The sequence below is a fragment of the Sylvia atricapilla genome, chromosome 21 (genome assembly GCF_009819655.1).
Source record: "Sylvia atricapilla isolate bSylAtr1 chromosome 21, bSylAtr1.pri, whole genome shotgun sequence".
NCBI lineage: Eukaryota > Metazoa > Chordata > Aves > Passeriformes > Sylviidae > Sylvia > Sylvia atricapilla.
The window spans coordinates 432,362-452,454 of NC_089160.1; the positions used below are offsets into that span (position 1 = coordinate 432,362).

General features: G+C 59.7%; 2 protein-coding genes across 4 annotated transcripts; one reads left to right on the forward strand and one right to left on the reverse strand.

Moving 5' to 3' along the window:
• Positions 1-407: 407 nt before the first annotated feature.
• Positions 408-12,009, reverse strand: ZDHHC9 (zinc finger DHHC-type palmitoyltransferase 9). Of its 2 annotated transcripts, none has more exons than XM_066333838.1 (10): positions 11,943-12,009; positions 11,284-11,580; positions 4,437-4,597; positions 3,730-3,888; positions 2,776-2,913; positions 2,588-2,636; positions 2,221-2,323; positions 1,985-2,088; positions 1,710-1,875; positions 408-1,034 (listed from the first exon to the last, which is right to left on the reverse strand). In XM_066333838.1, the coding sequence occupies exons 2-10, from the start codon at positions 11,448-11,450 to the stop codon at positions 930-932; spliced, it is 1,152 nt and encodes a 383-aa protein (XP_066189935.1). In that variant the 5' UTR covers positions 11,451-11,580; positions 11,943-12,009; the 3' UTR covers positions 408-929. The 2 variants fall into 2 exon arrangements, with proteins under 2 accessions (XP_066189935.1, XP_066189936.1); XM_066333839.1 differs by having other exon boundaries at positions 2,221-2,318; positions 2,583-2,636.
• A 1,472-nt stretch (positions 12,010-13,481) lies between these two features.
• On the forward strand, positions 13,482-20,093 carry UTP14A (UTP14A small subunit processome component). 2 transcript variants are annotated; one of them, XM_066333841.1, is made up of 15 exons: positions 13,482-13,640; positions 13,892-13,956; positions 14,138-14,202; positions 14,315-14,457; positions 14,561-14,716; positions 15,597-15,716; positions 16,105-16,199; positions 16,299-16,422; positions 16,505-16,582; positions 17,023-17,365; positions 17,513-17,604; positions 17,644-18,186; positions 18,536-18,723; positions 18,791-18,890; positions 19,220-20,093. In XM_066333841.1, exons 1-15 carry the CDS (start codon positions 13,482-13,484, stop codon positions 19,619-19,621), a joined length of 2,673 nt encoding a protein of 890 aa, XP_066189938.1. In that variant the 3' UTR covers positions 19,622-20,093. The 2 variants fall into 2 exon arrangements, with proteins under 2 accessions (XP_066189938.1, XP_066189937.1); XM_066333840.1 differs by having other exon boundaries at positions 17,513-18,186.

Consider the following 20,093-nt stretch of genomic DNA (forward strand, 5'->3'; position numbering starts at 1 on the left):
GACTGACAGCACACAGCGGGCAGCTGGCACAATCCCGGGAAGATGCCAGTCTCCCAAAGCCAGTCCAGGATGGCTGAGAACAGCAGACCAAGGCAAGGGGGGGGCACGGGGACACAATGACACAACACAGAATCGGGGCTGGGGTTCTGGCCGAGCTGCCCTGCCACAGCTGGGGAGGGCTCAGTGTGGACACCTAGCAGCAAATGCAGCCCAGCACCAGCCAGCAGACAGCGGCACAGGCAGACCCTTTCCTGCAGCTCAGTCCACCCTGGCTGCCCTCTCCCTCCCCCAAAGCTCCGGGTGGTGTGAGCGCCAGGACAGGATGGGAAAGAGGGTCCCCTCATAGCTGCTGCACTGTTACATCACATGGAAAGGAGCACAGGAAGAAAGCTACTTAAAAAACACCGTCAGCAGACCTCCTTCCCACTTGTTTGGGTCCTTGGGGGCACCAAAATGTCTCCTGACAAGCCTTGCCACGCCAACCACAAAACAACGCCACGGATTAGAGGAAGGAGGGAGGAGGGGAGAGAGGACGCTGCTGCCAGGATTGCTTTCCCCTTCCTTGGGGACTCCTCAGCACGAGGGAGCACGCTGGCCCTACAGCCTTGCCCTGTCACAGCTGGGCCCCGCTGCAGGGACAGCCCCAGCCCCGAGCTGGGATGGAGCATCCAGGACAGCCTGCAGAGCCAGAGGTGCGGCCACAGGCAGACCTGCCTTGGCGGTGGCAGTGCCCCACGGTGACCAGGGCGTGCCACCCGCGCTCGCTGTCCTGTGCCACCGCGCGAGGCCAGCGCTGTCCGCGCCGCGGCAATGACTAAAGCAAAATGGCCATGGGGAATCGGGTGCCTGTCATCCAGCCCTTCTCCTCTCCTCCACCACTTCCAGCTTTGATTAGACAAAACAACAAAGTTCTTCCTTCCAAGCAGATGCTAGTGCTCTGCTCGCCCAGCGTCCAGGGAGGGCACCGGGAGCTCCCCGGGCGTCCGCTGCTTCTCCTCTGGCATCTCGGTGTCGCTCACAGATGGCACAGGCACCTGCAGAGAGAGGACAGGGTGAGCTGCAGGGACAGCCCAGGGCAGAGCTCGAGCACACAGGGCCCCACCGCTCTGCTACTGCCTCCAGCTCTACTAGCAGCATCTCAGCTGGGCTTGGGAAAAGGAGAAACTGAAACCAGGGGCCAGCCAACAGGCAGAACAGCACCTTCAGGAAGAGCTGGAGCACTGGACTGCTCCAGCAGAAGTGTCTGGACTGTGTCCATCAGAGAAGGGCAGCTCGTGCCCAAGCTGAGCCATTTCCCACCACGTTCATGGAATAATTTAGGTGGGAAGGGCACTCTGGAGGTCTCCTGTCTAACTATGTCCTTAAAGCAGGACTAAACACAGAGCAGGCTGCTCAGGGCCACAGCAGCTTTCTGCAAGGATGGATATCCCAGGGACAGCCCTGCAGCTCACACACATCACCAGAACATGTCTGCATCCTCCCAGCCCTGCCAAGCTCCATGGGCTCCTGAGTGCTCTCATGGCAGGACTGATCTCCTTTGAGGAAATCCAAGGAAACCAAGACATGCTGGTTTCCAGGGTCAGAGCAAACAAGATTTTCAGCAGCAGCCTCTCACATGCCCCCCCATGACATTTTGTCCTTCTGAAGTCACACTCCCAGGTTTCTCTTACTGTCCCAGAGCCCTCCCAGCTCCCAAGGGGATCACTCACGGCACTGGGGGAAGGAATGCTGCCGTCCTGCTGCTTTATGCCACCCTCCTGGGCTTGCCCAGAGCCCTGTGTGGCCAGGGGCTCCTGCGTGCCGGGTCCCCGTGGGCACGACCCCTCCTGAGCTGTGCTCTCCTCCTGCTGCAGGATGCCCCGTCTGTCCAGGACACTGCAAGAACACAGCCACGCCATCAGAGCCCACGTCCCCCCAAATGCCAGCTCTCCTAGCAGAAGTGCTGGTGGAAGACAAAGGTCAAGGCTGCACCCCAAGAGCTCACCTGGGGGGCAGGGGCCCGCAGAGCACCTCACAGCAGTTCTTCACTATGTTGCCATGGCTATAGGGATTCTGCACACGGTTCTTCCCAGTCCAGGAGCCCTTAATCTGAAACAGTTGGGCACAAGCTCAGGTTTACTCCAAGGACACCCTGCCCCAGCCCCCAGATCCTGTGTCAGGCACGGCCTTGACACACTGAGGAACGGCGACGGCTCAGAGGAAGAGGAAGACTCGACTTACGTCCTCGTTGGTTGTCTGATTCAGTGCCACCAGGAAGGTGTGGAACCCAGTTAGCCCCACCACCGACCACAGCGTGAAGAAACAGATGAGCACCTCCAGTACAGTGAGAACAGTTAAGGACTGGGAACAGGCTGAGAGCAGGCCCAGCCCACCTGTTACTGCCCCCAGAAACACCAACTTCTCTTCCTCTCCTTGCCACTGTTTTCTGTTTTTCACCTCCCAAAAGCCAAGAAACTGCTCCCCACACTGTCATCCCGGGGAAAATGCTCACAAAGACCCAGAGTGGCCTAGGCAGCCACTCCACAACACAGCTCCCTCTAATCCCCAGTTTTGGAGAAGTCAAGCCCTCAGGACCATGGAAGGATATGTCCCTGGGGTTTCCTTCAAAGTGTTCAGAAACCCAATCTTCAGAGATTCTGCAATATAAAAAGAGATTTTTTTTTTTCCTCTGGAACATCCCACTGAGTCCAGTTCCCTCTCCCACTCCATCACTCTGGTTTCACACCCCCATCTGTAGCCCCACTCCCTCCCTCCCAGCTCTCCAGGCAGACTCACTCAGTGCTACGTAGACGATGTTGAAGGTGAAGATGTAGATGGTGAGGAGGGAGAGCGAGAGGATGAAGAGGTAGAAGTAGCGGTAGTTCCTCTTCCCCACACAGTTGCCAACCCAGGGACAGTGATGGTCAAAGCGCTCTGGGGAAGCCAAGATAAAGATTAGCACTGCTCTGGCACAGTCCTGCCCACCTCGAGATCCTTGCTCCTGTGCTCCCACTTCAAAAATCCCCCAGGCTGACACAAACTGCCAAGTTCAACCCTCTGCTCAGTCAGGACGACCCCATATCCTGACCTCCTTTCAGGAGGTCAAAAAGTCCACAATTGTTTTATAATGATTCTTTTTGCACATTAGGGGAGATGTTGAGTTTGACCCCTCGGGTGCCTTCTCTCCCTGGGGTACATCAGCCACAGCACATGGGATAGATGAAGGCCTGGGGATCCCCAAGTTCTTACCCTGGAATAATCAGGAGAAGGTTCAAGAAACTGCATAAACACACAAAAGCTGGGAATCTGAAGAGGAGGAAAGGGGTCCAAAAGGATGGGATTTCTGCCTGCAGCAGTGATGCTGAACATGAGCCAGTTACATACACAGAATGAGGACAACAACAAGGGCACCCAGGGAATGGCATAATCTCTATGCTGATGAAGGAGCCGCTGTCACCTGAGACATAACTCTGCACTGGAACCTTCCAGTCCTGCAAGGGCAGAGTCCAGTGGAACTCAAAAATGGGCTGCACACGTCCACAGTTCAGCTGGACTCTGTTATTGCCAAAGGCCTGGCAAAGAGGAACCACCTGGCTGCACGTTCTGAGCAAACCTCAAGCTCCTCGAGCACAAGACGAGGCAGCCTGGACACTTGAGCAGCCCAGAGCTGTCCAGCACGAGGCTGGGCACGGGTGTGTCCCTGTTCTAAGGCTCTCTGCCAGGAGCAGGGGCAGGCCAGGCCCCACTCACCCACGCAGTTGTCACAGATGCTGCAGTGAGAGGCGCGGGGCGGCCGGAAGATCTTACAGGTGTAGCAGTACTTGAGCTTCACGATCTGGTTGTTGATCTGGAAGTTCTTGATGCGCGGTGGGGGCCGCTGACCCTGCGGCACGGTGCCGTTGGTGGCCTCTGCCAGAGAGAACCGGGCACAGATTGGACCTGCTGCTCCAACACAACGGGCCTCAAACAACAACTCGCTTCCCTGCCTTTCCTACCAGCAGGATGGGAGCCTGCTGGCTCCGGAGCCGGAGGCTGCAGCTCTGCTCACGTGGGCCAGAGCCAACTTGGCAGCTTGGAGGCAGGAAAAGGGATGCCAGAGCTTTCATGGGCTTGTTGAGAGTGGGCTGGGTGTTATCACCTGCATCCACCAAACCTCCTCTCTCCCTGAAGGATCAAGGGGACCACATCAAGGTTTCTGCACCCCTACTCAAAGGCAAACTGAGTTTGTATGGGAGAGAAAGCAGCAGGTGAAACTGCTCCTAGAGAGGGGCACAGGTACATCTGAAGGTGCTGCCTTCTTGAGACTCGGCCAAGTACAGTGAGCCAGCAGATTGGGGCAATCCTCACTTTTGGAGGTCCAGCCAGGAAGATAAGCTCTGCAGGGACTGTAACCTAGAAATATGCCATAAATGGAGTGTATCCTCCAGCCCCCAGCAGCTTGGCCGCCCCACACTCACCAATCTCCATCTCAATGAAGGCTGCCTCGTCGGGCAGGGCCCTGGGGATCACACCAGGGTCGCTGAAGCTCGTCCGCAGCAGCGTGGCCATGGCAAACAGGAAGAGAACTGCTGCAAACACAGGGATGGCCGGGGACAGCTGGACAGCCAGGTACCGGCACCTGCAGACAGGGACAGGAGGGGATGAGTCAGACTCATGGCCTGGCACAGCCTCAGAGCCCGGGCACTCCGCAGCACTGCTTAGATCTGGAGCAGGGAAGCTCTTCAGTGTATCCTTCTGATACTGATCCTTCTGCTATCCTTCTGATCCCATCACCACAGGGGAACACTCCCGGGGCAGCTCCCAACAACCAGGCCCCATGACAGCATCTCCATGTTTTCCACCAGCTAGGCACAGACACTTCCCAGCATTTGTTTTCAGCTCCTGTTTTAAGCAATGCCAGAAACACAACCAGGGAGCTGGAGAGACCTTTTCCATCACATTCCTGCTGCCAAGGGATGGGCCAGACGACTGTGAGGAGTTACCCAAGGCCTGGTGAGGGACCCCACACCTGGAGAGCTGGAAGGCATGGAAGCCTGTGGGGATGGTGGCAATCTCTGGCTAACCCCTAAAGAGCAGGAGCTTCCAGCACCACAGAAATTATTGGGATTAAGCACATCCTGTACTTCTTAGGAATGAATTCCTGTGGAAGCGCAACATTCCTATGCATCAAGACATTTGGCTTCCTTTGGCTTCCCTGAGACAATGGACTAAAATACTCCAAAAAAAGCAGAAAGGCTCCTACTTTAAGAATCCCCCAGCTCAAAAGAGAACAAGGTTTGTTTGCTCTATAAATGCAGCAAGGCCCAATGAGGAGTTTGTGGTGCTGATCCCACTGATGGAGGAGATGCAAAGGGAGCATAGGACTTATCTCACCATTGCCATGCTGCTCCTGGACACCCACATAGGTCCCCATAGGTGCTCCAGCCCTAGCCGTGTGAGAGGCCTGGGCAGAAGTCATATTTTAAAAACATACTGGGCTAAAAAAACCCCATATTTTACCCTGATTCCTTCAGAAAACCCCACCAATGTTGGGGCAAAGTTCCTATGGAGCTGTGCTATGGTTTAAGTGAAACTCCACCTAAATCTCATCACTCCTTGCACACATCCCTTTCCCAGCCAGCACCCAGGCTTTCAGCCACCTGGATTTCTAGGAGCCACCCTTTATCCCTACTGGGGAGGGGTGGATCCAGACTCCTGCTGTTCCACAGTTACTCTCCATGGGAGCATCTGGCTGCTGTGGTGAGGGGCCAGGGATTATCCTCCCTGGGGGGGCTGCCATTCCAAGTAAGGCCATTTCCATGACCTTCACTGCACTATTTAATTCTGGACAGCATTCCCACCACAGGTTCCCCAAACAATGCATTTTCCAGCTCCAGCTGGCAGCACCAGGCTCCACAGGCCCACTGCAGGAGCATTTCCTGGGCCATTGCTTGACTCCAGCACTGTCCCCCACGTGTGACAGGGACAGAAGGGCTGTACACTGGAGCTACAGCACACTCCAGTCACAGCTGCAACACCAGGAGCAACACACAGCCCCTTAACCAACATCCTCCATTTCAGACACTGCACACTCTGCTGTTCCCCAAAACAACGTCCCTGTGCCCAGCCCTGCCCACAGATGAAGAACTGGAGGGCTGAGCTTATTGTCTTCAGGCAGCCCAAGATAACTTTGCACTCCCTTTGCAAGGGCAAAGTCCAGGGACAGCCGTGAGTCAGTCAGCAAGTAAACAAAAACCTTGGAGCCCACTTGGGGTAGGAATATGGCATCAGGAACACGGAACATGGATTTAGGCACAGGTCAGCCTCTTCTCCTAGGCAATCAGTGACACGACAAGAGGACACAGCCCCAAGCTATGCCAGGGGAGGTTCAGGTTGGACATCAGGAGAAATTTCTCCATGGAAAGGGCTGTTGGGCATTGGAAGGGGCTTCCCAGGGAGGTGGTGGAGTCCCCATCCCTGGAGGTGTCCAAGGAAGAACTGGAGGTGGCACTCAGCACTCTGGTCTGATTGACAAGGTGGTGACCAGTCACAGGTCGGACTTGATGGTCTCGGGGGTCTTTTACACCATAAATGATTCTGTGATTATTACTTGAAAAGCTGGACACTGTCTGCCCCAAAGGGCTGCAGCCTGACCCTTGTCCAGCTAACACGACAGCTTTTGGAACTGCTGTGACAACATGAACATATTGTGGGTTTAAATTAGGATCCATGAGCTGTGTTAAAGCTGAGGCGTGGCCCTTCTGCTTCCACACAGGCTCAGCTCAGCTTCCCTTAGCTGGGCTGACTTCTGCGGCCCCTTGCAAGTGAGGGCAGAGGTAAGAGCCAGAAAAGCTCCCACCACAGTGAAACTGCATCACCATGCCCAGGGTGGAGCCCAGCGTGGAGACCAGCGTGGAGACCAGGATGGAGCCCAGGATGGAGACCAGCGTGGAGCCCAGTGTGGAGACCAGGATGGAGACCAGCGTGGAGCCCAGGGTGGAGCCCAGCATGAAGACCACCAGGTGCCTCCCACCCTCCACAGTGCTGACGGGGTCTCGCTCTTCAGGTGACTTCCAGGGAACGCGTCCCTGGCAGGGAAAGCAGCCCCACAGGGCCCTGACTTGGTACTCAGGTACCCACTAGCAATGGGGTATCTTCAGTCTGCATCTTGTCTCTAAGGCAATTTCACTGCTCAGGAACAGACATTTGAAGATCTTTTGTCTGGGAGAGCTCAGAGCCAACAGAGATGCTCTGTTGGCATGTGAGGATGCTGCTCCCCCACTCCCAGCACCATATCTGTTCCCGGGAGCATTTTGTCACCAAAAAGCAGACAATAACAGCACTATCACAACTCATCCTCACAGCAGGGTGGGCTGGGGGCAGGAAGGCTGAACAAAGAGATCATTGGAATGGGGAGAAGGGGGAGAGGCAGCTGGGAGGTGCCATGAATTACGGTATTTGGCTGGTTACTCTGCACCCACTTGGGAAGGTCTGTTGTAATCAGCACATTGAGCAAAGCTCTGGAGGAAGGGGAAAGCCACCATGCCAGCCCTGGTGACAGGGACTGCAGGCACAGCCACACCAGGGCTCAGCACAAGCTCTGCAGTATCACTCCCCCACGTCTCACCTGCAAATCACCTGTTTAACCTTCCTCAGCTACAGCACAACCCCACTCTGGGCCTGGTGTGAGTGCCAGAAGAGCTGTATCTCTCCCCAGTGCCTGACCCCAGCAGGGCACTCCAGCCTGGCTGTGCTGGGTGTTCACACCAGGGGTGGGATGGGGTCTAGCATCCACTCTTTGTGGTAGGAGTGAAAGCAGCTGCTCCAAAGCCCAGCCTCACCACAACCCTGTGTCCAGGCTCTTCCCAGCAGCACCAGGCAGGGCTGGAGCTCTCCCTGGAACCTCTCCCCATCTGCCAGCACTGCCACATCAACAGCCAGCACACGCCACGTGTTTCTGACCCAGCTGAGGGAGAAGACAGACATGTTATGCCGATGTAATTGCTCTTTTCCCAGCTAAAATCTCAAATCTCCGCACAGGCAAATCACCCCGAGATCCATCCAGGAATGGGGATGCCACAGAGGATGTGGAGGCTGCAGGGAGGGCAAAGTCATCTCCTGAGAAGGAGCCCACATATGAAAAAAGGTCAATCCAAACCCCAGGAGTGGCCACTTCTTGCAGAAACAGGAACAAAACAAGCTGAACTCTGGACACCAAAAGTCCACTTCTATTGAGATAAATTACAGTGATTAAAAAGCACCAATTACCTCACGTGTAAGCTTTGACCATGGTTGACAGAGATCTAACTAGAGGTAATGCCAGCTTAGAGGCCCCTCTGTGAGTCTTCAGCTTCTGGGCTTTGAAAATCAAAACTAAAAAATAAAGTCACACAAGGGGCAGTGTAGGTGTTTTCAATTCATCCGAAAACAAAGATTCTCATCTCTACATCTCATCAAACATTTTCATCTCTACAAGCTAAGAAAGTAGGAAAACCAAAGTGACAATCATGCCTGGGCACTGGAAAATCCAAGAGCAGCCTCTTCCCATGAGGAGCCAGTGTTCCTGGTGCTATCATGCCTCTAACATTTGCAGACATCAAGTTTTGTGCTGAAAAGCCAGAGACAAAAGATATCCCATTGCCTTCAGCTGAGTATGGAACTCACTTCAGAGAGACAGGAATTGCAAGGAGAACTCCCAGCCTGAGAGCAGACACTGCATCCCATCATCCTAGCTCCTAAAGGGATTTTTTACAGGTCCTTTACCTGCTCTTCTCCTCATGCTGGAAACACCTCAAGCACACAGCAGCTAAGTGCCCCACCACAGGGCTGAAATACCATCAGGAGTCAGTGAAACTGCATTTTACGAACACGTCCCGGAGCCTGCAGGGAGCAGCCCCAGGCAGCGGAGCCGGCGAGAGAGGTGTCCTTGGGCAGAGGACTCCGGCCGGTCGCTGCAGAGCCCTTCCCGGGAGCTCCGTGCGAGGGAGGAGCCGGAGCCCGGGCACAGCACCGAGCTCTGCCAGCCTCTAGCTCCTGTTTGCTCCCGGGCGGAGAGACTCCCCCGACCCCAGGCCACGGAGCTGCGCTTTGGGGGATCGGCACACAGCGATTCCCACCCACGGGGCTGAGGTGGCACAGCGCTGGAGAAACTCGGAGGGCAAAACCAGCAGCGGCAGCGGCTCCGCGAACGCAGCCACGGCTCCAGAGGCCGGGAAGGCAGGGCAGGGGCTCATCTCCCGATACCGGTGTCAGTCCCCAGCGGCGGAGCCGTAACCGCAGCCGGAGCCCGGAGTGCCGGGATCGAGCCCAGCCCGGCGCAGGGCGAGCAGCCAGACAGCTCCTGGCTCCAGGCACCCCGAGCCGCGCTCAGACAAGGTGTGACTGCGCAAGTGATTCAGCTGAATGGAGCAGGCGGCACAGCACAGGCAGCCTGCAGTGAGCGAGGGAAAGGCTCCGCCGCCCACCGCCGGCTGCCGCGCTCCAAATCCACACACCAGCTTCACGGGGGAAACCAGGAATCACCAGGCAAACACTAAAGGATCTGCCAAACACTGAGACAAACAAACAGCAGTGAAAGATCAAGGCTGAGATCCTTACCCAAAGCTCCCTACACATCCAGGGCAGGCAAGGCTCCTGCGCAGGCAAGCTGCTTATCTCAGCCTGATCAATGAAACAGAGACCTTGGGGAATGTTTCCAGCTGGAAAGGCAACATTTCATCCTTATCCCGAATTCAAAAATCCCCAAACAAGTTCAAAACAACTCCCTCCCTTCCGAACAAAAAAACACTGAGGTGTTCTGCACTGAAAGAATCAATTGAGTATTTGAATTTTCCCAAACTTTTCCTTATCTCCCTCAGATTATTTACCCAAAATTCAGAGGTGATCCTGTTCCCAGCAGCATTCCCCCCACAGAGCCCAGTCTCCAGGTCTAGGCACAGCCTGGATGTCTTGGTGCAAGTGACCCCTCCACAGGCCTCTGCCTACCAGAGCATGGAAAGGGGCTTCTCAAGGAATTTCCAGTCACGTTCCTGACTAACCACAGCGTAGGTCTGGAAAACAGCCTTGGCTCACTCTGCCTAGCGCAACCACGGCAGAGCGGGATGTGCTTCACTCTCCTGCTATGGACAGGATCCACAGGGAGCCAGAGCAATTATCCCTCAAATCAGTGTTTCTGGTGAAGCAATAAGCGTTTCTGGAGCAGCAACACTTATTAGTTCTTCCTGTAAGGCAGGAAGGCTCAGCTCCATTTTCCAGATGGAAAAAAACCCCAAACATCAAACCAAGAGTGGTACCTCACTTGGTACCTCGGAATTCAGACCGAGCCAGGGAGAATTTGGACAGGGAACCAGGGAGAGACACACTAGGCCAGGAAATGTGGAAACAAGTTCCTTGGCTTAGGAATGATGCTAAAGAGGACAGCATCTGGGCCGAGGGCTTTTTGGAACTGCAGGAACAGCCAGGGCTTTGCCAGCGAGCAGGTCCTTCCACTCGTTCTTCTGGGCTTTGTAAGCTTATATGTTACCCAATCCTGTTCCAGCCCTTCTGCTGCTCCAGAACACAAACGTGTCCATAGAGACCAAGGAAAGGAAGTTTTGCAGTGGTTTAGCTGATCCAAGCTCACCCTCTAGCCAGGCAACAGGGGTGTCCTACCCCCTCCCACAGCACTGGCCCGGACAAACACAGGCTTTTCCCTTTTTGCTTGTTTTTTGATTTTAGGATTAGTCGAAGGCCAGCCCAACTGCCAAGGAGAGCTGAGGGAACAGGGCAGATCCCTCTTTTTCAGCAGGATCAAAGGTTTTGGCTGAAGGTCTCTATGCTGCCGAGGTGATGTGAGGGGTGGTCGGATCCTTCCCAAATCCCAGCACGGCTCCAGCTGCAGTGCAGCCTGGTGCTGGGGGTAGGTCAGAATGGCAGGACCCCCAGGCTCACTCCGTATTAATCCTCCCCGGTGGGGCTGACGGGGGGCTGCAGTCCCACCAGGGGCAGGGACAGAGGCTGGGCCCCAGGGCTGCAGCAGCAGCGCCCTCGCACTCTGACCGTCCTGGAGCCAGGAACACTCGGGACAAGGGACTGCCAAGTCCCAGACAGAAGGTGACCCGTGGGGAAACACGGTCACCCCGCGCACAGCAGTGGGGAAGCTCCGGCAGGGCCCATTCTCCCCAAAACCTCCAGGATCAGTCTACTGAGGGTGAGGAAGCCGATCTGGACAAGGGGAGCCACGCTCTGCCAGGCTGCAGCACGCCAGGCTCCCGTCCCTCCCCGCCGGCCCCGGGCACATCGGGGCCCAGCCCCAGCCCCGTCCCGCAGGGTCCCCGGGGAACTCACTCGAAGGCGAAGAAGAGGGCACAAGTGCCGAGGATGAGGAAGAGCGTCAGGTAGAAGATGCCCTTCTGCCGGGCCATCATAATACGGCCGTCGCAGCAGAAGGTGTTCCTGCCCGGCAGCTTCTCCCATTTCCGAACCACCTTCTTCCTCGCCACCATCACCGACATGGCGGGGCCGTCAGTGGCGCGGCAGCGGCCGCCGCACGTTCGGGCGCTGCTGCTGCTGCTCCTCCGCCGCCCGCGAGCCCGGCATCATCGGGGCCCCGCGGGGCAGCGCTGGGCTGGGCCGGGCGGGCGGCTGCAGGAGAGGGAACGGGGAGAGCGCTCGGTCAGCACCGGGGCGGCGGCGGCAGAGGCGCGGGGGGCGGCGGCCGCCGTCGCCATGGAAACCCCGCGCCCGGGAGGGGCGCTGCCGTGGGAATCCACCAGGGAGGGGACGCGGGGCGCGGCCGGGAAGACCCTCGGCTGGGCGGGAGGGGGCGGCGGGGCGGCTCCGCACCGGGAGGGGACGCGGCAGGGCCGGGCCGCACGGGGCAGGGCAGCCCCGGTTCTGCGGGCGTGCCGAGACCCGGCGGGGACAGAGCGGAAGGGAAGGGTTAGAGAGGAGACGGGAGAGAAGGAGAAGGGAGGAGAGGGGAGGGGCCCCGCGCCGCCGCTCACCCGGTGCCGGTGCCGCTCGGGCCGCGCCGATCGCTCCCTCCGCGCCGGGAGGGGCTGCCACGCCCCGCGACCACCCGGGGCGGGGCCGCCGCCGCCATTGGTCTCGCAGCTCCCTCCGCCCCGCCCCGCTACTTTCCGCCTTCCCATTGGGCGACTGCGCTGTCACTCCGTGCCATCTCCTCCCGCCCCGCCGCTTCCCGCCGCTCCATTGGTCACCAGCGCTGTCACTTCGTGGTGACTCCTCTCTCCCCGCCTCTTCTCTCCGGCCCATTGGCCGTGCGCGCTGCCACTCCGCGCAGTTTGCCCCGCCCCAGTGCGGACAAGGGAGGGCGGGGGCGGGGCGGGGGCGAGGCACGTGGCGGGGGCGCGGCGGGGCGGGGCGGGGCGGGGCGGGGCGGGGCGGGGCGGTGGCCCCGGTTTGGCTCGGCTCGGCTCGGCTCGGCTCGGCTCGGCTCGGCTCAGCTCGGCTCGGCCCGGCCCGGCCCGGCCCTGCCCTGCCCAGCCCCGCCCGGCCCCGCCCCACCCCGGCGGCTCCCTCCAGACTTCCCGGTGCAGTCCCGGTGGGAAACGACCGGCGCTGCCCCCCGTTCCTCTTTTCTATTTTCTCGCACCGGGTGCCCACAAGGACCGGGCTGCCGAGCCGCAGGGAGCGCATTGGATGCTCCCGTCGGGGGGTCCCCTCCCCGCCCCTCCCACAGCATCCGCACATTTCCACATTTCGCACAGTAGTTTACACACGGTTTTTCACGCTCAGATCCTGGGGTTGGGTTCGGAGAGCCCCCCAGGATCCCATCCCCGGCATCTTGCCGCCGGCATACCATCCTTCCCTGGGCACCCCACCTCGGGGCGTCCCGCCCCTGGCATCCCACCCCCGGCAGCACTCTCTGCCATCCCACATACAGCGCTCCCGCTGGACACATGGCTGCCAGCAAAGGCACGGCCCGGAGCGTCAAATCCGAGGGGAAAATACAGAAGTTTTCCCGCGGTTGTTGCTATAGAGACGCGAGCAGACGGGGAACGACTCGTTATCCCTCTCCCTCCGGCAGGCCCCTGCCCCAAGCCCCCTGAGCGCCCAGCTCGGGATGGAGGAGAAGAACCCCAGAGGACGAGAAGGACGAATGCTGTGGGCGCAGTGACAGACACTGACACTTCTTCGGAGCTGAGAACTCCGTGGTTTTGCTCCAGTGATCCTCTGAATCCCATCAACCCCAAAAGTGCTCTCAGGAGCCGGGTGCGGCCGGGCGGGAGGAGCCGTTGGTGCGGGAGCTCCATCCCCGAGCCCGCGGGAAAACAGCGAATCCTGGAATCCTTGGGGCTGGGGGGACCCACGAGGGTCACGGACGGAGCAGAGATCCTCAGAGCTGCCACCGCCGACTGCCCCTGCCCGGTGAACCGGGGGCGCCCTGGGAGGGCCAGAGCTGTCCCGGAGCCCCCGAGGGCTCCATCCGAGGCGGGGACTGCGGTGTCCGTGTCCCGGTCCCTCCCGGGACTCCCTGGGTCCCCGCCGGTCCGACCGCCCCTCCCGCCGGACCCGCTGCCATGGCAATGCTGACGTCACGGAGGCGCGCTCTACGGCAGGGCGCGAGGGCTCGGCGCGACACTCGGTGGCGCTTTGCGGCAGTACCGGCGTGCGGAGCCATGGCGGAGGAGGACCCGGCAGCGGCGGCGCCCGGGAGCGGCAGCGAGAGCGAGGAGGGGGTGAGCGGGGCCGGAAAGAACGCGATGGGCTCTCAGAACGGCCTCCGTCGCTATTTGCGGGGCTCCGGGCGCTCTCCTGGCCAGGATGGGCGCAGCGGAGGACGGCGTGGCCTGGCCGGGGGTGTCGGGCCCGGGACCCGGCCGGGCGGTGCCGTGGGGGGACCGGGGAGTACGCGAGAGCGGGCGCTGGGGCCATCCCCGCGGCCGCGCTCTGCCGGGTTGGGTCTGTGACCGCGTGTGCCGTGTGGCAGGAGGATGGCGAGCGGCGGCACCGGCAGCTCCTGGAGGCGATCAGCGCCTTGTCCGGACGGAAACGGTGAGTGCGGGGTACGGGCGTCTCGCGTTTAGGCCCCGGGGCTCTTGCAGCAGCCGCGCCGCGAGAGGCTGCACAGGAAGGGCGGCAGGTGGGACAGTTCTCTGTCCCTGCCCCAAACCCTCCAGGGGCAGCCGGGGGACACGAGGAACCTTTGGGATTGTTTTCTGTCCCTCTCTCGCAGGCGGAAGCTGGCGGAGCGCTCGGAGGCCAGCGGCCAGGTGTCCGAGTTCAATGTCACCTGCAAAGGTGAGGCGGGGAGCTGGGCAGGGCTCGGGGATCTGGGACGACGCTGCCCACCGGGAGCCACCGTGAAGGCTGGGACAGCTCCCTCACCTGGCAGTGCCGTACCTGTGCGTAGGTGCTGGGGAAAAGCTGGTTCTGTCGGAGCTGCTGCAGCCCATCCATCCCAAATCCGCGCTGGGCAGCGTGAGGAAGGAGCTGGCCAGAGTGAAGCGGAAGGCGGCAGTGGAGCTGCCACTGAGCAAAGAGGAGGCCAAGAGGGTGAGTGCAGGGAGCCAGGGGGGTCTGAGGTGAGCCCCCGGGACCCCTGTGCCCCACCCTGATGCCAGCATCGCCTTTCTCTGCCCATCCTGTTCCCGTTCAGGTGGTGAGGGAGGCCGCCTACGTCACCACCTCGAAGGACGTGGGGAAGTGGCAGCAGGTGGTCCTGCAGAACCGGCGCGCAGAGCAGCTGGTGTTCCCCCTGCGGCAGGACATCCCCACTGTCACCCCTCTGGAGAGGGCCACCTCGGCCTGGAAGGTGGGCACTGGGGGTCACATGGCTGGGGTGGCACTGGGGGTTCAGGCTGTAGGGTCATCTGGGGCAGGTCGATGTCTCCTGGCTGTGCTGGGGGCAGTGATGGAGGTGAGGAAGGCCCAGCCTGTGGCTGACACTGAGCAGGTGCCCGCTGAGCTCGGGAAGGTTAGGAGGGCAGTCTGTGTTTCCCACACAGAGTAGGTGTGTAAATTCAATCTGGGACAAGCCAGGTAAGGTGTGAGCAGAGGGTTTGGAGCCTGCTCTGTCCCCTCTCCTCCTTGTAGCCTCTAAGGGCCAGACACATGGGAGTGTCCCTTGGCCACAAGTGCTGAGACAGATGGGAATTGGTTTGCCAAGTCCTGCGTGCCTGAAAACATCCCTTACAAAAGAGGGATGTGTTTGGGTTTGAATGCAAGTTCTTGTGGGGTTTTGCTGCTGACAGGAGGCCACTGCCACACCTAGGAGTTGTCAGATGCCCAGGTGAGGGAGGGGCAGCCCATGCTGAACTCCCAACAAACCTGTCACTCACACTGATCTGCCCAAAGGTCCATTTATGTTTCGGAGAAACATGGCATTGTGTGGTCTGGAACTCCTGCTCCATACTCCTTGTGTGGTGCCACCTGGTCAGCACTGCCTGGCAACTGGGAGGCCATTTCTCTAATGTGGGAGGAATTCTATCTGCCTTCACCTGGCCGTGTGGCCCAAGGGCTGTGGTGTGGGACCTGTGAGTGGGGCTGTGACCACACAGTCCCCCAAAGCAGGGGACACTTCTCTGGGCCTTCACAGACCTACTTGGGGGCAGTGAGAATAGGTGGGGACATCCAGTGGAGCACTGGCCCTTGCAGTTTTCCTCATCCTCTTGCCATGTCTACTGTCCCAACAGGCCCGAACTCCACTAGAGCAGGAGATCTTTGGATTGCTCCACAAGACACAGCAGCCTATCACAGACCCGCTGTTGACACCAGAGGAGATGACCTCACTGCAGGCCATGAGCTTGGAGGAGGTGAGGCTTCACCCTGGCTCTGGGGGCTTCTTCCTTGGCCTCATCGCTCACCCCGTGCTCCTGGTGCTCACCCCGTGCTCCTGGTGCTCACCCTGTGCTCCTGGTGCTCACCCCGTGCTCCTGGTGCTCACCCTGTGCTCCTGGTGCTCACCCCGTGCTCCTGGTGCTCACCCCGTGCTCCTGGTGCTCACCCCGTGCTCCTGGTGCTCACCCTGTGCTCCTGGTGCTCACCCTGTGCTCCTGGTGCTCACCCCGTGCTCCTGGTGCTCACCCCGTGCTCCTGGTGCTCACCCCGTGCTCCTGGTGCTCACCCCGTGCTCCTGGTGCTCACCCCGTGCTCCTGGTGCTCACCCCGTGCTCCTGGTGCTCACCCCGTGCTCCCTGGCAGGCCCAGCGCAGGAGGAAGGAGCTGCAGAAGGCCCGGGCAGTGCAGTCCTACTACGAGGCCAAGGCTCGGCGAACAAAGCGGATCAAGAGCAAGAAGTGAGGCTGTGCCTGTGCTGGGCTGGACACGCTGGGAGGGCTGGGCCTCCCCGCCTTGCCCGTGGCCTGCCCAGCCCCTCAGCCCCCCCTGTGCTGCAGGTACCACCGTGTGCTCAAGAAGAGCCGGAGGCGCCAGGCCCTGAAGGAGTTTGAGCAGCTGCACAAATCGGACCCTGCGGCCGCCTTGGCACGGCTGGAGGAGCTGGAGCAGCTCAGGATGCAGGTGCTGCCTTGGCACCTCTGCCCCACCTCTCGGGAGGGCCCTGCTCCTTGGAGAACTCTGTGTGATGCTTCTCTTCCCCCAGGAGCGGATGAGCCTCAAGCACCAGAACAAGGGAAAATGGGCCCGATCCAGGGCCATTATGGCGAAGTATGACCTCGAGGTGAGATGGAGCCACAGAAGGGTTTGGTGGGAAGGGATCTTAAAGTTCATCCAGTTCCACCCCCCTGCCATGGACAGGGACACTTTCCACTAGACCGAGTTGCTCTAAGCCCTGAGCTGCCTGGCCTTGAACATTTCTGGGGATGGAGCAGCCACAGCTTCTCTGGGCAATCTCTGCCAGGGCTCCCCACCCTCACAGGAAGAATTTCTTCCCAATGTCCCGTCTATCCCTGCCTTCTGTCAGTGTGCAGCCATCCCACCTTGTCCTGTCCCTCCAAGCCACAGTATAAGGGCTTTCTATCTCTTATAAGCCCTTTTATGCATTGGAATGCCACAACAGGGTCCTCAGTGCTGCCTGGGGAAGTAGGGGAGGCTGAGGTGGGCAGGGAAGGTTGGGAATGTTGTGTCTGCCCTGTGTTAGAGCCTCTCGCTGCTCTCCAGGCCCGCAAGGCCATGCAGGAGCAGCTGGCCAGGAACAAGGAGCTGATGCAGAAGGTGCGGGTGGAACCGCCCGAGCAGGAGCCGTGTGAGGTGCCTGAGGAGGACACCACAGCCTTGCCCGTGCCCACTGGGGCCGGCGGGGCTAATCCCTGGATGCTGGGCAAGCCCAGTGGCCCATCCCTGGAGCCTGATGCACAGGAGGGTCCAAGAGATGACACAGAGCCTGGTACTGTGGAGAACAAGGACGAGATGGAAGAGGAAGAGGAGCTGTCGGAGGAAGAAGCTCTGCTGCAGGACTTCAAGCAGAAGCGACGGGAGAGGACTGGGAGCCCTGAGGGGCATGGTGAGGAGCTTGAGACCCCACGCTGGGTGGGCTGGGAGTGCTGTGGGGCTGGACAAAGGTAGGGGAATCTGGGGACAATTTTTGGCTGGTTTCACTCAGCTGTCCTTACTCTCTGCCCTGTGGAGTGACCATTTCTACCCTCAACAGGTAGAAAACAGCAAGCTGTAGGTGCTGATGAGACTGAGGCCAACGCTGAGCAGCCCAGGGACAGCCCAGTCCCCCCAGCCTGTGCTGAGGAGGTGGAGGACAGCCCAGTACCCCCAGCCTGTGCTGAGCAGCTGGAGGACAGCCCAGTCGCCCCAGCCTGTGCTGAGCAGCCCAGGGACAGCCCAGTCCCCCCAGCCTGTGCTGAGGAGCTGGAGGACAGTGCAGTCCCCCCAGCCTGTGCTGAGGAGGTGGAGGACAGTGCAGTCCCCCCAGGCTGTGCTGAGGAGCTGGAGGACAGTGCAGTACCCCCAGCCTGTGCTGAGCAGCTGGAGGACAGCCCAGTACCCCCAGCCTGTGCTGAGGAGCTGGTGAGCACACCACTGGAGCTGCCCCCTGAGGCCCAGGAGCAGCTCCTGCTCTCGGAGCAGCTGCACCGTGTGCAGACCATGGAGGATTTGGAGAGTCTGGCCAAGGAGGAGCTTGTGGAAGAGCAGGAGAAGCTGGTAGCCGCAAGACCAAGGAAGCGAGCACAGCAGCAGGAGGAAGGCAGAACTGGGGACAAACGTACCAAGAAAACACCAGCAAAGAGGAAGATGATCAGCCTGGAGGCTGTGCTGGATGGGAAGCCTCAGGAGATGGACTGCCCCAGCCTACCTGTGGTCCTGGAGGAGGAGGTGAGCACGACAGGCCTTCCCCATGGTCCCCAGTACCCAAAACACCCATCCAGTAATGCCCAAACCATAAAGTCCCAGTATACCCAAACCAGGTAACCCCAAACTCCCTTCCAATAACCCCAAACTGGGTAACTCCCAGTAATTCTAAACCTCCTCCCAGTAACTAGAAGCTCCAAACCAGTTACTCCCAGTACTCCTAAACCCCCTTACAGTAACTCCAAACCCCACCAGTAATGCCCAGTAACTTTGACCCTACTTCCCACTCTCCCTAGTACCCACAAACCCTCTCCCAGTGCCTCCCAATTTGTCCCAATAACCCTTAAGCCCACTGTGCCTCGTCCTCGTGCAGGAGGGTGGCATCGAGCAGCATGGGATGATCACGGAGGCGTTTGCTGGGGACGACGTGGTCGCCGACTTCCGCCGGGAGAAGCGCAGGGTGGAGGAGGCGGCGAAGCCCCAGCCCGTGAACCTGGTGCTGCCAGGCTGGGGCGAGTGGGGCGGCACGGGGCTCAAACCCAGCGGCAGGAAGATCAAGAGGTGAGTGTGGGAGAGCCCAGGGGTGCGCCCAGCCCCGTGCCAGCCCTGACCCCTCACTTGCCCACAGGTTCCTGATCAAGCCGCCACCAGCTCCTCCGCGGAAGGACCGGCACCTGCCCCACGTCATCATTAGCGAGAAGCGCAACATCCACGCAGCAGCACATCAGGTGGGGTGCACCTGGTGTCCATGAAAGCTCTAGCCCCTGGGCGAGCCTGGGGCATTCCTCTGATCCCTTCCCAAAACATCCACAGTCCCTGCCTGTAATCCATGCCCAGTGCTTAGCTTCCATCTTAAACAGCTGGGACGTGAAGGAGGAGGGATGTACAGGGTTGCTGCCCTGGTGGTGGTGGTTGTTCCAGCCCTCTTGGGCTCTGCTGGCAGTGGAAATGGAAGCAGAGCATAATTGGGTCCTGGACAGTGGACATTGGGGGCAGGATAGGCTGGAAAAGCTGGGCTGGCTGGCTCGGGGCCGTTACCCCTGCAGTGTTCCCACAGGTCAGCGAGCTGCCCTTCCCCTTCGAGCGGCAGCAGCAGTTTGAGCAGAGCATGCGGACGCCGGTGGGCACCACGTGGAACACTCAGCGTGCCTTCCAGAAGCTGACGGCCCCTCGAGTCATCACCCGCGCTGGCCACATCATCCAGCCCATCTCTGCCGAGGACATCCCCGACACAGCCCCTGGCAGCAGGGCCAGGCTTGGGGGGGAGGCCTTGCCTGAGGGGAAGGCTGTGCCCAGGGGGAAGGCTGTGCCCAGGGGGAAGGCTGTGCCCGGGGGAAAGGCTGTGCCCGGGGGAAAGGCTGTGCCCAGGGGGAAGGCTGTGCCCGGGGGGAAGGCTGTGCCCAGGGGGAAGGCTGTGCCCAGGGGGAAGACACAATCTGGGTGCCGCAAAGGGCAGTAGCTCTGTGTCTGCAGCCTGAGAGCTCGAACTGGAGTGAGCAGGGAACCAGGAGCAGCTCCTGGTTCTGTCCAGTTCCTTCTTCATCTTTCTCTGCAATAAAACCCAGGGCTGCCCTTCCTGTGCTGTCTGCGTGGCTGCCTTGGCAGTGTCGGGGGCTAGGTTGGGCACGCCATCCTTTGGGGTCCATGCAGGGTCAGGTGCTTCGGCGAAGTTGAAGATGAGAGCTTGGTCAGGAGCTCGTAGTGGGGCACGTCTGGGAGCATGGTGAGGGACTGGAATAGCTGCCAACATCCTGTGCTGTGCCTTTGTCTTTTATATCCCCATTTTTGTACCTAAATAGATTTTTAAATCTTGGCCAAAGGGGCTTTCTCCCCACCTTGTCATACTGAGCCTGTCCTGGGCAGTGTTTCTCAGGTCCAGCTGCACTGCCAAAGCACCTGCTCAGTACCTAATAAACCTGATCACCTGGAAA